Here is a 16,243-nt window from a genome sequence, read left to right on the forward strand (position 1 = left end):
GGTGATATTTTATTGCAGGTAGAGGAGGAGCTCTGTGCTCCTGGTCACACACCCCAACAGAGGTACAAACCATCCCAGGTTTTTGATTCAAACCGAGTGGGTGTGAGGCAGCTCCGCAGCCAGTTGCTCCAGGATGGGCAAAAATCCTCATCCTCGTGGAAGCTCCAGCTTTAATACAAAGTAAAATAATATTGAAAACCAAGATTAAAAACTATCCAAATTTATCCWAAGTCAATTCATTGACCAGACCCATAAATCAATCCATGCATGGTTAATAAGAGCACATTCAAATCACATTTCCAAACACTGYGAGTCTCTCTGAAGCCACATACGACCGAGAGTGAGGATTCCAGACCACCCTTGGCTTTTTAGGCAGAATTTCCTCTCCATTGGTGTCTACTGAGAATATTATGCCAAAATAATTAAAGACCCAGCACAATCATCAAAGATAAAATATAAAGCAGTCTTCAACCCTGTCCCTTCAGCAGGGACACATTTGTGAAACCATGAATAAATAACCCTAGAGAGGCCAACCTTTATTTCACAACCAAAACCAAACCCTCCAGTGCTGTTCCTGAGCTCCAGGAGCTGCGGGAGAAGAGCTGCTGGTGCGGGGCAGGACAGGGCCACTCCTGGGCACAGGGACACACAAATAAAGGACAGTGTTACGTAAAGCCACCGGAGAATCAGCCCATCGTGTCAGTCGTGCGTTTATCTGGTTCGCTTCCAACTTTTCGTCTCGAATGAGCATTATCTAGCCCGAGCAGGAAAGTATGGCTTTCCTTTTATTGTGTGAATCCAGCAGCGCTGTTCTTCAGTGCGTGGCAGAAATGGGGCCTTGAATGAGTTTGGGGGGGTCTAACATGAGGTCTCACTGCCCTGGCGGATTAGGAAATGCTGCCCCTGGGCACACAGTCCCCTGCATCCTCCAACCTGGGCTGTCCCTGACCTCTGCCACTACACTGGGACTGTCGTGGCAGGGGCTGGGGCAGCCCCAGACAAGTGCAGGCGACACTGGACCCACTGCCAATCAACAGCATCTTTCTGCAGCTAAAAATGGGCCAAATGTGGGCAAGGTGCAGGGGATTTTCTTCTCAAATCGCATCAAATAAGTGGGAACTGCAGSAGCACCACCAGGCCTGGGCCTTTTGAGGAGGAGATAATGACTCTTGACCRTTAAGCAAACTTACTATTAGACTTATTTAGAAAAACCTCTCCATACTTTCCACGCTGTGCCTGAACCAGCCCGTTCATGACAGAGCTCCATCCCAGGGCTGAGCCCAGGTACACAGAGGAAGGAGCATCCTGGCCTCACCAGGAGGCACAGAGMAAAGTGAGGCTGAACCTTATAAAAGCACAGCCTCATTCTCTCAGGAAAGGGCAGGTCCATGCCTGGACATTCAACAGAGCATCAGCTGCTTGGTTTGTATGTGACTGGCAAAGGCTGGGTGTCACTGTAACGTATGGATATAATGCTGACCATTTCGCTTTCACTGGTGTTTATTCCTGAACTGCTGCTCCTCAGGATCACCATCCTAATAAGCACTGAACAAAGCAAAACAAAACAAAAGAGAGAAAAATAAAGCAAATGAGGAAGAAAAGGARGAGGAGGARGAAGAGGAGAATCTTTGTCTTATTATGACATACGTGACTTGGACACACACTGAGATGAAAAAGGAAAAGGCCTCATCTATAAATGTATGCCAAGGTTACAGAATAATGGGAAAAAGTGGTCTAGCAGGAAAATCTTAAGCAAAAGTGTGCTAACTGCAGAAGGGTTAACACTGGTAACATACTGTGGCAGAAGATTAAAAAAAAGTTGAGGTTTACTTTAAATTAACCCTTTCCAGTCCATATGCCACTAAGCAGGTACCAACCTAGAAAAATAGTCCACCTAGCAGTAGCGGCCCTTTGAAATTAAAAAAAGAAAAAAAAATAATTTCTTTTGTTCAAGTCAGGGCAGCAACAAAAGTCCCGAATCTGTTGGAGATGTCCGAGTGCAGGGACCTCCACGTCGGCACCGCAGTCCGGCCCTTCGCCTCGCCCACGTCGTCCGTGCAGTGGACCGAGAGGCACTGCAGGTGGGTGCCCGTCTGCGCCGCCGCCGCCGAGGTCTTGCTCGGGGGAAGGTCGTGGGCTGGAAAAGGTTCACAGAGAGAGGTTAGGAGAGCCATGACACACAACACCATCAATTCAGAGCCTGGCAGCGGTGTTGCCACGCCCTCTCCTGCATCCCTGGCTCAGGGATGCTGAGCCACCACAGCCAGTATGGTCCCTCTGTTCCCCCTCCCCACCCCAAAGCAAGCTCCCATGGCTGATTTTTCACCAGGCAGAGAGAAAGCAGCAATATGTCTGAATGCCAGGATTAGTAAATGTGTCCTAGACGGCAGCACAATCGGGAGCTTTCCTTCCCTGTGCACCCTCCACTTTGGAAAGGGATAGTGAAGTGCCTCCAAGCAAGAAGCCATCCCAAACCCTCCATGCCCCACCATTGGTTTCCTCTGTTTCCCTCTCTTAAAGGAGCACTGTGATAATATTTTTCTTACAATTTCTTTCATTTTAGGACTTTGTATCTAATGATCTTTAGCTATCATTGGTTTCTGTTAACCACAGAAATATAAGACTTTAACTGAAACATCCTAAACAATGTCCATGGGCCTTTTCCTATGGATTTTACAGTTAATGTGAAGAGCAGCTAAAATGGGTAGAACGTGACAAAGGTGCCAAAAACCAGCTGTGAATGTTTAACATCTCAGGACCTTTCCTCCCATCACGTTTCTTCTGTTCCACAAAGCCAAGCAATATGGGGGTATCACACTTTGTGAGGCAACTCATATCGCTTTCATTGAACCTGCTGCTATACCAGACACAAAACCACAACTGAACAGCTTGTTACACAATCACACAGATATTAAAAAACAATCCTAAACTAGCCTGAAAGTCCCTGGTTTAAACTGGAGAAGGCTTTTAATGCTTGATTGTAACAGGATGTCAGAGATGCTCATATCTAAAACAGTATAATAACACCACACAGGAACTGCCAAGAACCTGGGGACATGATGCCATAAACACTGGGAGAAGGAACCAGGCTTYAGAGCAGTGCTGCTGCCTGCTCAGCCCTGAGCTGCATTAATGCTGCCAYGTGCAAAATCCACACAGAGCTCCRCTGCACACCTCAGCTGGGCCCCACRCTCKCCCTTCTMTGGACACTCRTGTGCTGCTCCAGCCAAGAATCCTGCAGCAGCAGGGCAAAGGTGCTCACACTATCTACACTCAGATTCCAGCCCCCTGCAGTTGGGTGTTTTCAGTCAGTTTTGATAAACAGGCAGCACGRAGGGGCTGAGCAGAAGCACGGAGCAGAGGGCACCATGTGATACCCCAGATGCAGCAAGCAAAGAGGTGCTGGCACAGATGCCCTCACAGCATGTGGAGCTTCTACCCTTTTTTCCTGTCACCCCTAAGCCCCATCGCTTCAGGAAAACCACAGAGCAAAAAAAAAAAAGCAGATTCCCTGAATAACCACTATTTGATCAGGTGTTCAATTTAACTKACTGTCCCRAATGTAAACATACCTATGAAACTTYTTTYYCTAKAAAATATTCAAAACTCAGATGGCATTGTGCAGAAAATAGTGAACAGGAAATGTTTTCCTTACTTGCATTTGTTCACAAGATACAYAGTACCCACTGTTTTTATTCTTAGGTCTCCCTGACTGCACAGGACATKCTGGGCTCGGCACAGGAAGAGCCAGCGCCTCGAGATTAGTCCTTGTGACAGCAGCTCTCTTCCTCTCCTGCAGAGAAAGAGGAAAGAGTCCCAGAGCTGAACTGCTGCCACAAGGGGCCCAGGGGTCCCAGAGGTGTTTCCACAAGGGCTGCAGGAGACCCTCCACAGCTGAGAACTGCAACAGCCAAGGCAGAGATAGCACATTCCSAGAGCTCTGCCACACCAGCTGTGCAGGCACCCCAACACCTAGAACAGAGCTGGTCCTCAGCAGCGACTATGTGAACAAGTTCATGTGCACACAAGCAATTAAAGATGAAAAAAATTAGGCTTATTTGCTTGTAAATCAGCAAATTATGATCATTTGCTGTGAATAAAATTCATAAGCAAATTACTGATAAAGAAATCAAAGCAAAATCTATCCCACAGGGATGAATAGGATTTGTCAGCTTGAGAGGAAAACCCAAGTAAAAGAGGGGAGGCAGGAACTGAGCCTCAGTTTGCAAAATCAGTACTGACGGCCACTGTCCACACAAGCCTTGCTCACCAGGGGACACCACTGTGGGAGCTCCAGCTCTCCTGTCTATCATTAACGAGCACAGAAAATGACGTATTCAAATCCAAAACAAAGAGAGCTCGCAGCARAGCTTGCACTGGCACAAGAATTCTCAAAGCCAATCTGGAGGAAAATTTTCAGTACTATTCACTTTTTTTCCAGTATTTCTGTCTTGACAAATGTGTGATGCTTTCCAGGAAAAAAACCTTTGTAGCAAAAAATTAAAGTTGTGCTGATGCTGATGTGAATTACATTTTTAAGCATGAGATACTGATGCTTGTCTGGAACAGTAACACTCTCCCAACAGACCTGTTTCACCAGCCATCCTCTCTGCCTCCTCTCTCACAGCCACAGTGTCCTGGCACTCCCCAGCCACAGTGTCCATGGTTCAGAGCWGTTCTGTTAGCTCAGATGGACGTGACTGGGCATGTTAAAATCAGTCAGGTAATGCAAGATGGTGTCACCACATCATTGCCTTGCAGTTGCCAAGTTCCAGATAAATCACTGTCACTCATGGAGTACCTCACTGAAAGCATGGAATTTTCAAACAAATTATCTTTAAACCGCACAACTGCCTCTATCTGCAACTACTGCAAGAAATTTGTGTTATTAAAAAAAAACAGCATGCTTCTAATAAGAGCCATCCTCCACACCCAAGATCTTGAGATGGTCKGGGTGGAGACTTCCCCTGCGAACCAAAGGACATGACACAGAACCTGGGACCGACACAAGTATAACCACCCTGCGCAGAGGACAGCGCGTGCCGCTTGGAAACGGCAAATGCTGAAGCASAGGCAAGAGATAAAACATCATATGTAAGCTCATGTCGTGTTCACTTGACAGGCATRAAACTCAAAGAAGTAAGGAGACCAAAGACTGAAAGAAGTCTGGAAAGGGCTCACCCATGATGGGGTCCCTTCCCTGCACTGCTGGTGATGCTGTGGTTGTCCCAAGAGTCACTCTGTTTTTAGATAAGAGCTCCTGAGCAAGCTTTACCCAGCCAAACACGTTCCAGCCATTCAGCTGCAGACAAACAGTGAGAAGAGAGCGGCCGGCCRGGCTCCCCAGCCTCCCTCCAGGCCCGACCCTCTGCTCTGACCTTGCACATTTAGGAAGCTGCTCTTTCGTTCTGCTCTACTTTGCAAAGGCACACAGCCTTGGAAAAGAAAAGGTTGCTGTTTGTTTGTTTACACAGCATTAATGGCAGCATGGTGACTAACCCAGGAGCCTGGCCAGCAGCGTTGGAGCCTGCAGCTGGGACACAGGAAGAAGACCAGGAGCTCTGCTCCACAAAAAAAATTCACTACACACGCTACAGACTGCTTTTTCATATCAGCTGAGGAAAAACACATTTCTTAAATGAGGTTAGACTGTGCCATTCACCTTGCTCAACAAACACCATGTATACATACCTTCAGTCCCTSCAGCTTCCTTCTCCCTTTTTCATGAGCCCTCGAGCAGTTAAACTGCTCCATAAAGCCTCTTTTGTCATGTAGCATCTTCTTATGCATTATTAAAAAACAAACTCATTCTCTTAACTGTGACAACCCCACTGAGAACTGTGCAAACCCAGAGGTGTCCCAGTTTTYAGGTAAACTAATYCCATTAAAAACAAGTTCACCTGCAYGGCTACCACACATKGCATGCATCTTCTAGTCAGAGAGAAGGCTAATTGTGGGAGGGCTGGTGTAGCCAAGGAAACTGCAGATGCTACGCTGAGGCACCGGGARCTGATGCTGCTCTTCAGGTGCTGTTCATGCCATCCCTCTCATTTTTGCCAAAACCACCACCAACARAAGGACAGAAAGCAGTGAGACACAGGAGTGAGAGCACAGACACAGTCTGGTAGGGGTCTGGTTGGGAGTGGGTTCCACTCCACATTTCAGCATTCCTGCGAGATTGAAGTGACAAACAGGAGGTGAAGATCCCTAGAAYGGCTCCTTGCCCCAGGGCTCATCCCTTACACTTGCTCACCGCTCTGACACAGCCTCTGCCCAGGGTCCGGCTGCCCGGCACAGCACGGCCCCGCCGCCGCCCTCGATGGCCAGCCAAGCGTGAAGGCCCTGCATTGCTACTGATCTTGTTAAGGCTGAATCGGARGATTTGGCCAATAACACTATATTCCCTGATCAGAGATCTGTTTCCCCTCTACCATCTGATAACCACTCTTAAAGGACGCGTTAATGGGCTTCCGTTCACTCTCTGCCCGTTAAGCAGAGGCCAAGCTACCATAAGAGGGAATAGATTTGAGTAATGATCCCTTATGAGGCAGCAAACCTACATATAGTGTTTAAAATTATTCCCTTAGGACAAGATGTTTTTCACCAAATCTCCCACATGACAGTTTGACATATTGGTTCAGGCACATAGCTCTGCATTTGTACACAGCACAGAACCATCTTTTTTCATTTTTTTTGAGAAAAATAAGGTCTGAAAACATTTCGTGTTTCCCTGGACACTGGACCTAGTCTCCACAGATTAATTTATTCCTGAAATTGTGTTTTTAAACACTCCCCAARTTTTATTTTTAAATACAACTACTTCATTTTTGTTGATAAACAAATGAGCAATCCCCTTCCTCACCTCTGCAGCACTGACAAAGTCCTTGACAAAGGAATTTTCTTGACCCTGGAATACAACGAGGCAACGGTTTGCATTTGTTCATAGACACAAACATGGCACCTGCCACCTCCTTACACCATAAACTTGCACCACTTTCAGGTGCCTTCACCCCTGGCATTTGGGCTGGATGTCTCTGCTGTTCCCAACACTCAAGAGGGCACAGGCTGCCTCTGGCACCCGACTGGCAGCACCCAGCTCTGTTGGCACTCCAGGAGATGCCCCAGCTACCCATTACTACAACATTCTTCTGATTCTACTTCTTCATTTATTCTTAACCTCTGCCCATAAGGCACTTAGAAGTGCTGCTCTCTGCTCTGCATGCACAGAATTCAGTGGTGGTGGTTAAGGTGAACAKCTGATGCCAAGGACTGGTCACAATGAGCTCGGCAGAAAGGAGGACAGTGACTCTTCACGTTGCTGACCAAAAGCACTCTGCAGACACCCCAGCTCCTGGGTATCGGCCACATCTCACTCGATGACATTTCAAGATGCCATTTGGCTTGGTCAGCCCCTCAATTTATTGTCGAGGCCCAGCCAGCTGAGCGCTCTCTGAGAGCCTTTCTCACGGAAGGAGGGAAGGCTCTTCATCAAACATGCGTGCACAGCGCTGAACACCGTCCCACAGCACTCATATATCCCACAAACCAGGATTAAAGCTCCGGCTTTGCTGCAGTACAGAAAGACAGCACTCACCCAAAGGCATGGCACACCCAGGCTAACACACAGCCTGTTCACCCTTAATGCTTCTTGCTGCCCACCCCTTCATCAGCCCATCAGCTCTGGCAGCATCCTCTGGYCCTCACAGCCCCTTCCTCCACAGACAGCTTGATTAATTGGAGGTGCCTGAGGCTCTAAAGGGAGCGTGTATCAGCCCATGATGCAGATGTTTATTTTGTTTTCAGTGGTCTCCAAGCTGGCATGGGGCTCCATCAGAGCTCGCTGCTTGCACAGAATTCAGATAACAGGAGACACATAGTGCTTGCTGCAAATACATATTTTTCTTTTTTCTCCCTTGACCTCTTTTCCTGCTCCTGTTTTCACCAGGAGCGATGGAAGGATGTGCACGCCACGACAGGGAGGCTGCCCGAACCCACGGCAGCGTTAAGAGTTTGCTGTCAGGCTGTAGGGTTACAGTCAGACTGCGAGCCACACGCTCACAGGAAGAAACTGAAGAAACTGGTGAAAAAAACGTGAAGTAGGAAAAATGCAAACCCTATCAGTGGAAAAGGCRGCACTCATCTTACATGTAGCATGACCTTGAAGACACAGAATGAAGGATATGTGGATGAGGACAAAGGCATTGCTGTTCTAAAAACCACATTCTCTCCACTGTGCCAGGAGGRAACAAGACATGAGGAACACAACACATTGCTCCTCACCTTGCTGCCACTGCCCGGCAGAACAACATGCCACCATAGCTTCACAGGCAAGTGTGAAACTGCCTACACCTATTTATTTCTCTGGAGGCTACTGTTAAATCACTGCTTTCCAGCTCTATGACTCTCCAAGAAGAAAGCTCTGCATCCCTGCAGAAGCCAGAAGCTCTGGGCCTTGGGACAGCACCAGCTCCTGTACCTTGCTAGATGGCCACAGGGACAACTGACTGTTWCTAACTCATATCCTTCCTCTCTTTTGGCTACCTTCAGTTCCTCTTTTCAGTTTAACACATTGACTCTCAGGCTGGCTTCCCTGCAAAACACAAACCACACCGAGGAAGGTCCTGCCTACCCTCCCTGGTGAAATAGCTGATGTCAGGGTTTGGTTCTCACAGAACAAAAGACCATTCTGGTAAACCAGATCCCACCACATCTGCAGTGCTGCTGTCTGCCAGTCTTGTCCTGCCCACCCCACAGAGGTGAACCACTGCTCATCTGTGACAGCCCAGAAAGGTGAGCTTCCAAACAGGGCCTAATCCAACCACAAGGCTCCAAACCTCAGCCCTGCACAATGTGAGAATTGTAGCCTTGCCCAAACAAGGAAAACTGGCCTTAAAAATCAAATCAAATCAACTGCCATCAACAGTCAAACAACATCTGGACACTTCCAGGAGAAAGTAAACGTGASTCTGGCAATTGGAGCCCATTCCAGCACAGCCAACTCAACACTCCCCACATCTATATGCTGCCATCCAATACCAGTGAAGCCTCAGGGAACACAAAGTTATTTTCCAAGGTCTGTCCTTCTCCCCTCTCAAAAAACCTGAACACTTTGCTCTTCTCTGAAAGAAGTGCCTAAGCCCCACTCACCAGCTCCATCACAGTGACACTCAGACCWAGCATTGGGAAGAGGCTACAATCAGCTTCTGCCACACAACCCCTTCTTCCAAAGGGCTGCAATTGTCTCAGACATGTCCYTGCCTCTGAATCCAGCCCCAAACATGAGAAGATCACCTCGATGGCAGGAGAGAATATTGGCTGACTGATCCTGTGTTTTCTGTGCTGCTGGCATACATCACCTGCTTGCACTAACGAAATGCTCTGAGCCTATTTTCACCAAGAATGACAAACGACACATCTGTGATGAGTAAGGAAATGCTGGGATTTGCTTTCAAATTTATTTCATATGTACGCAAACTATCACATGACAGCTTTACACGCAGCCCATGCAAAACCCATCTYTTGACTGCCAGAATGCACAAGCAAACAAAAGGTTTTCCATAAAATCCAGAGTGGAGTTTTCTGATTACACAGGAGTCACATGAAACCGTTCAATAAGCCCTCACTTAAATAAAACCAGTTCTGGACACTGTCTAGCATTATTTCAGGACAGGCTAAAATTGAAAAAATATGTTACTTCTGCATTAAATCATCACCTGAATATGTCACATGGAACAGGGTTCCAAAAATAAGATAAAATGCCCACCTTCACTTGCAAGGGAAGGGRTGTACCAATGGATTTGTAAAGGCAGTGAATAGCTCATGATTATGCACAGAGCAAACAGAAAAGGAAACACGTAAATTCCAGCACTCCCTCATCAGATTTGTGCAAGAGCTTTGACACAATTGTGGAGGAAAAAATAGATATTACAATAATAAGTAGGCTATTTAAACCCTGCAGATTATACCTGGAAAACTATTTTCCTTAAGTGAAAACAGAATGAAAGAGGAAGATTCCCTTCAAAGAACTTTGCTCATGRTCCTTTAGTTTCAGGATGCAAATTAGATGAGAACTTGTTAGCCAAGCAAAAGCAGGGAATAAGCTCTGAAATATTATCAGYCTCTTGTGAGCCTCAGATATGGCTGGCCAAAGACTTCTGGGTGTTTTGTTGCCTTGTTCCCCAAAAGCTTCCCAAGGACCCATTTTCTCACATCCCAAAGGCGTATCTGCATCCAGCCTGGCTGCCAGGGCTGGGACAGGGATCTGCTTGGTCCCTCTGTCTCCTCTCTGGCTCTGCCCGCAGCTCCCGGAGGTGCCTCTGCCCCATCTATAACTCACAATTACGAGAGACCGTAACACAAAACTGCCACAGGCAAAGTCAATCTCTCCCAGGGGCCTCACACATCTGAGGCTCCTGCACACCAAGAAACGGTGATCATGTGCAGTAATGCTTGGGGTTAAACCACACAAGTTCAAGGATATTCCTGAAAATACAGTGGGAGTTTACCAAAGGCTAACATTAGTGAGAAGAACCAGCATCAAGGATCATTAGCTCTTTTATGCCATTTATTTATAGCCTACCTTGAAACACRTCCCATTTCTCTTTAGGACACCTCCAGCTGAAGTTTGGTGTCYCAGGGGTGAATGAGGAGACCTTGGGAAACGGCGTTCTTGAAAACAAAAGGTGCTCAAACAACTTTACCACTCAGAGATCAAGAGAAAAGAGAGACCAGAGACTCCAGATCAAAGCTGGGGTTTACAAGGCACCTGCAGAGACACAGGCTATGGGTACTCCTTGACCTGCTCTGTGCTCAGCAACACTGACTGCAGAGGCTTGACACTCCAAAAACAGGAGGTTCCAAATCACTGTTTGCAAGTCCCTTGCAAGTAATTCACAGGCGAATTCTACAGAGTCTGCAAAAAATAACTTAACTTAGCAGAATTGTCAAGAGGCCTGAGCTTCTTAAATAAGGGTCAAAATCTCTGCTGGAAAACATTTAAGTGCTGGCAAATCAGACTGAGAGCTGATACTATCAACCCAGCACTTCCTGGGCAAATTCTTGCTAGATCTTTTCTGCTGTAGAGAAATCCGTAATTTTGGTATACCCCCAATTTTTACTACAGAAAGAGATAGAAATGTTGTCAAATAATGGATTTGGCATATTCAGAAACATGCCCCTAAAGCAGCAAAAAGGTGTGGTGATTGAGCTGGGGGCCAGAAGTGTGATGGAAGAACAGGGTTTGAGTGAGCAGCATGTTTAAAAATTAAATCTATCTGAAGGAAAAGAAAAAAAGTCATCAGAAGAAATGCASAGCCATGTCAGGAGGAATGGCAGTGAGAGAAATTCAGCATTAAAAAAACCACACAAAGAAACCTGGTGTTCTCAGGTACGGCTGTAAGTGCCACTATTAGGGTAAGAAAAACATAAGCTCATCTTTTACTTCCAATTGTCACATCACTGTGGAGAGTCTTCATGAAATTCTCAGAATAGCAACGAATCAGAAGCAAACAGCTGTTCAAGCAGGAAAGTCACAGGTAGACAGACTTTCCTTGCCTCAACAAAAAAATTAACTCTAAAAGTTTCACAGGCCAGTAAATCAACRAAATGGGCCTGCACAACACAGGACRAACAGTCTCATCTCCCARCCCAAAGCTGATATATGGGCCTGTGTTCTCCTTCCGGCCATATGCTCACGTGATTTATGACCCACAACAATTTCAATACTCCTGGAAAATGAAAGAACAGCAGACAATTAGATCATCCCACTATGCTGGGGATTGTGAGGGTTCTGCCCTGCGGCATCGCCCCAGGGAGTGGGGACCAGCAGCACCAGCTGACCCTGCCAAGAGCAGGGGAGGGACATGGGGCTCAGCAGCACCCAAGGATTGGCACAGGAGGGCACAGAACATCCCCAGGACATCACTGCATGGAKCAGCACACAGGAACACCAAGAGAGATGCAGAGGCACTTTTAACCAGGGCCTGGAGYGACAAGACAAGGGGTAATGTCTTCCCTCTGAGAGAAAGCAGGGTTAGATGGGATAATGAGAAGAAATTATTTACTCAGMGAGTAGTGAAGTACTGGAACAKRTTGCCCARAGAAGTCCTGCCTGCCCTATCCYTGGAAGTGTTCAAGGCAAGTCTGGATGRAGTTGGAGCAACCTGGTCTAGYGAAAGGTGTCCCTGCCCACAGCTGGAATGAGCTGACCCTTCCAACACAAATAATCCTCTGATTCTCTTCTGTGATTCTATGATTCATTCCTGTCCCATTTGCAGCTAGGGCTGTTTGTGACAGCTGCTGTTAAGCTGGTCTAGATTCGGTCAGTGCAGAAGTACAGACTGTCCCACTGGCAGGGCGTAAGGACCTTGTAATCTCCACCTCCAAGTGTCCCAGGCAGGGCACTGCCTGCAATGCAAACACTGTCAAACCAGGCAGGATTCAGCTCTGCAGCACCTGCCTCGCTGCCACAACACAAATGGAAACGCATCACCAAATAAACAAACAAAATCCTCCACCCCACCCTGAATCAGGCTTTTCCCTCACACAGGTAGGGTGAAGTGCAAGTTCAGGCTTGAGTTGTACAAGGAAAGCTTCACCCAACCCCAGCCATCATGGCAGCATCAGATGGGGATGATGCACTTGTGAGCCACCACGGAGCACACAGCCGAGAGCCTGAGAGACATCAAATCTAATGAAACAACATCAAAACTGTTTTTCCAGAAGCCAAGGGCATCCAGACTGGTCTTCAGCTAACTTCTGAGTGACAAACCCAAGTTATGTGTCTGCTCGAGGGCATTTCTCTAAACAGCAGCACCATGCCCTCCATGGATGAACCTTTTGTCCACTGGGAAACATGCCAAATAACTCGTGTATCCATACCAGCACTGCAACAAACTCTGCTATCTGCCATCCTCCTCGGGTYTGGATCCACACAGCTTCATCCCCCAGCAGCAGAGTGGCTGAGGCAGATGGGCCTGCTAGGCTTGAATAAGAGAGTGAGCAAAACAGCACCAGGAGCACCCGTTAGCCACAGGATCACAAGGATAGAGGGGTGGAGTCTGAGCTCACTGCCTTAATGTACCCGCCTTGCCTCCCTTCTGCGGGTCCTAAACCGTGCTGAAGGAGTTAATCTCGCCTGGAACAACCTATCTCCGGTTTCTCASAAACTCCAAGGCTGCAGAGCTGGGCTTTCTGCTCCCTGCCTGCTCCTGCCTGCCCTGCCTGCAGCCTGACCCCTGACATTTCCACTCTGCTTCTCCCTGGCGTGGAAAACTTAACCATACACAAACAAAGAGGTTGGGAGGACAGATAAATGGAATAGAGGAGGAGAAAGGGAAGATTGCTCAGATTCCTTGTCAAGGCCCTGATTAAATAACAGCAGCACCACCAGACGTGGGTGAGGGGCTGGCATTTATCAGTAAACCCTGAAGTCTACAGCAAGACATCTCTGTTTAATTAATCCTGAAAGGGTCCCTTCCCCCTTCTACTTCCCAGGGAGGTTTYGAGGATCTGCAAGTTTAAAGACACAGCGAATCCTTTTCAGCTCTTTCCTTACAAAACACAAGGGTGGAAGCACAGTCAGGATTCACTCATTCTGTGGCAAGGGCTTGCATCACATGGATACAAGCAGAGGGCATCTTGGATTTAGTCACAGCAAACCCTCTGAGGCAATACACCCATCATGACAGCTTTGGAATGACCAGCTGGAAGCCTGCACACATGTCATCGCAACCAGGCACGGATCTGCAGGTCTCACCTGCACTCAGGAACTCCCYACACTGCCATTCTTACACTGTACCCATTTCCCAAGGGATAAATCTCTTCAGTACCCAGCGCAGTTCTKTTGTCCCCCATTTTTGTACAGTTTTTCCACAGTGGCATCAACATCACCCAGTGATGGAAGGGACTGCACATGCACACATAAAGTGAGACAACTACAAACACTTCTGCCTCTGGCCTTTCACTCAGCTTGGGGAGGCTTGGGAGGAGCTTCCAAGGCAAATTCCATTTCAGGAGGTTCCTTGCTCTTTGATCCAAGATGAACTAGTGCAGAGCGCCACAATTTAAGCCATCAGCCAYGAAGGGCCACAAAGCTGACAAGTCCCTCCACACCTCAGCAGYAGGGTGAGAGGAGCTCTGCTTCCAGGGTGCCTTCATCCCAGCACCATGCTCAGAAATCTGTAAGGTGCTGGTCAGCACCCACAGCCACAGCAGTGCAAACTCTGATTTCCTAGAGAATGGAGAGCCCACCAAACCACAAAACAGCTTCCAGCAGAAGAGCTGAGGGCTTCACACCAGCCTTCAACAGACAGCAGGGCAGGGAAGGTCCTGCCCTCAACAGTGCTGAGGTTCCCATGTCAAACAGCCACCTTAACCATCACTCACCCGAGCATCCACACAACCAACCATCCAACCGATGGTAGAATTACAGAGATCGACTCTTTCTGTGTGATACAATTTGCAAAAAGAGAAAATGAAAAAGTAGAAGAAAACCTCAGTAATGATGACTTCTGGTCATATCAAAAGCATAAGAAAGGGTGGCGGGAAAGGGAAATTTAAAAAGTCTAAGTTCAGATTGTAAAATAAATCTGTATTTCACATCAGCTTTATAAAGGAATTCTCRGGAAAATAAAAAGTCAAAACCAGTTATTTTCTTGAGGATCTATATTCTTAAATACCTGGTTTCAACATAATCTCTCTTTAAAGAAATACTGGGGTGGGGGATGAACTATGAGGAACTGAAATATGTCTCTGCCTACCCAAAAAAAAAAACCAAATCATTATGCAATGACAAGAGACAATCCAGTCTATAATCAAAGACAGAATCCTGACATGTTCAAAGAGAAAATTATTGTAACAACAGTGACTTTGAAGATGAGAAGGGTTTTTTTGATTGAAACAATGGCCATCAAGATTTTTACTGTAGCAGTCGATGTTTAACTGCACAACTCAGCATGCTGTGTGCCTGCAGGTACACTGAGCAAAAAACCATGAGTGACACCTAAGAAATWCCTGCCCAAAGTGGAATGAGGCAACGCTCTCTGAGTGCTGAACCACTCACAGCAGAGAGTGAACACTCCTACTGATGGGCATGGTTATCCCAGAGAGTGAAGTTCTACAGGAAAACTCAAAAGCTAATGTCCCATTAATACAGAACTTGCCAAGTTACAAGGCACTACATTAAATATTTAAATTTTCGACATTTGCTTCCAGGGAATTGCATATTTGGCTGTAAAAGTCGTGATCTGCACCCTTTGCTGAACTACTATGATTCACAGAAAATGAATCACAAAAGGCAAGTTCTGCGACTAAAAAAAACAACTGTTCTGTAATGCACCTAACGAGAAGTATCATATTTGCTGCTGTTTGATTGGGAGACTATCGGAAGATGACTATAAATAATCCTTTCAAAAACAGAATTTGGATCAAGCTCAGCGTTAGTTGGGAGCAAGAGTCAGACAGACTGCCTCACACCTCTGCTGTATTTCACCTTTTAGGGGAAAGCCTGAGTCCCCGTGAAGGGTAGTTTGTCACAGAAACAATGCAAAAAGTGTGCAGCATCACTGCCATCAAAATTATATTTTTCACATGAAGACTTTGAGTTGTATTAATCCTGTCTGTGTCTCCATCACTATGAGCATTGCTTATACGTGGGAACCATTTTATTAAAACTATGAAAACACCACAAACTATTTGTTTAATAAGCACATCTTCTCCACTGCAACTCAGCAGTGAGGAGCTGTTTAAAGCAGAGTCTGTCAGCCCAACTCCTTCCTCACACTTCTGCTCTCACCGTTATATTCAAAACCTTCCAAAAATGAAACTATTAAAAAGCATCAATGTATGTTTTGTTTTTCTCTTAGTGGAACTGGCAAGTTTTCCTGGGGGCATCTCCAGTTTCTCAGCTACCACAGAGGATTGCCCCTTCTTTCTTTCATTAGGCATTTATATATCTCCTACTGAAAAGGGACATATTGAGACTGATGTCTGCATGTTTTTGCTGATGTTGTTCCAGGTCATGCCACACTTGGGCTCACAACCTCTACYCCAGGTGTGCAACAATGAACCAACACAGGCAAAGGCCACAGTGGGCTTGACCCGTCTCTCTTTTAGGATATTTCTGGCAGAAATGCCCTGGTAAGTGCCACATTCATGTCCCCACTGCGTGGTGGCCAAATGGTGGAGCTGAGAAAGCACAGCTGGTTTGCACAGCACAGAGCACCACAGTGACAGCCCAAATCCA

General features: G+C 46.8%; 1 protein-coding gene across 1 annotated transcript in view; it reads right to left on the bottom strand.

Annotated features, from left to right (window-relative positions):
* Nucleotides 1-880: 880 nt before the first annotated feature.
* The window catches only part of MN1 (MN1 proto-oncogene, transcriptional regulator), a 30,545-nt gene continuing 15,182 nt past the window's right edge, over nt 881-16,243 (bottom strand). Inside the window, exon 2 of the mRNA XM_057376552.1 lies at nt 881-2,137. Coding sequence (XP_057232535.1) covers nt 1,950-2,137 — 188 coding nt within the window. The 3' untranslated portion in view covers nt 881-1,949. The remainder of the gene's footprint in view (nt 2,138-16,243) is intronic.

Source organism: Malurus melanocephalus, unplaced genomic scaffold, assembly GCF_030028575.1.
Source record: "Malurus melanocephalus ecotype Western Australia unplaced genomic scaffold, MMel_1.1 scaffold_282, whole genome shotgun sequence".
NCBI lineage: Eukaryota > Metazoa > Chordata > Aves > Passeriformes > Maluridae > Malurus > Malurus melanocephalus.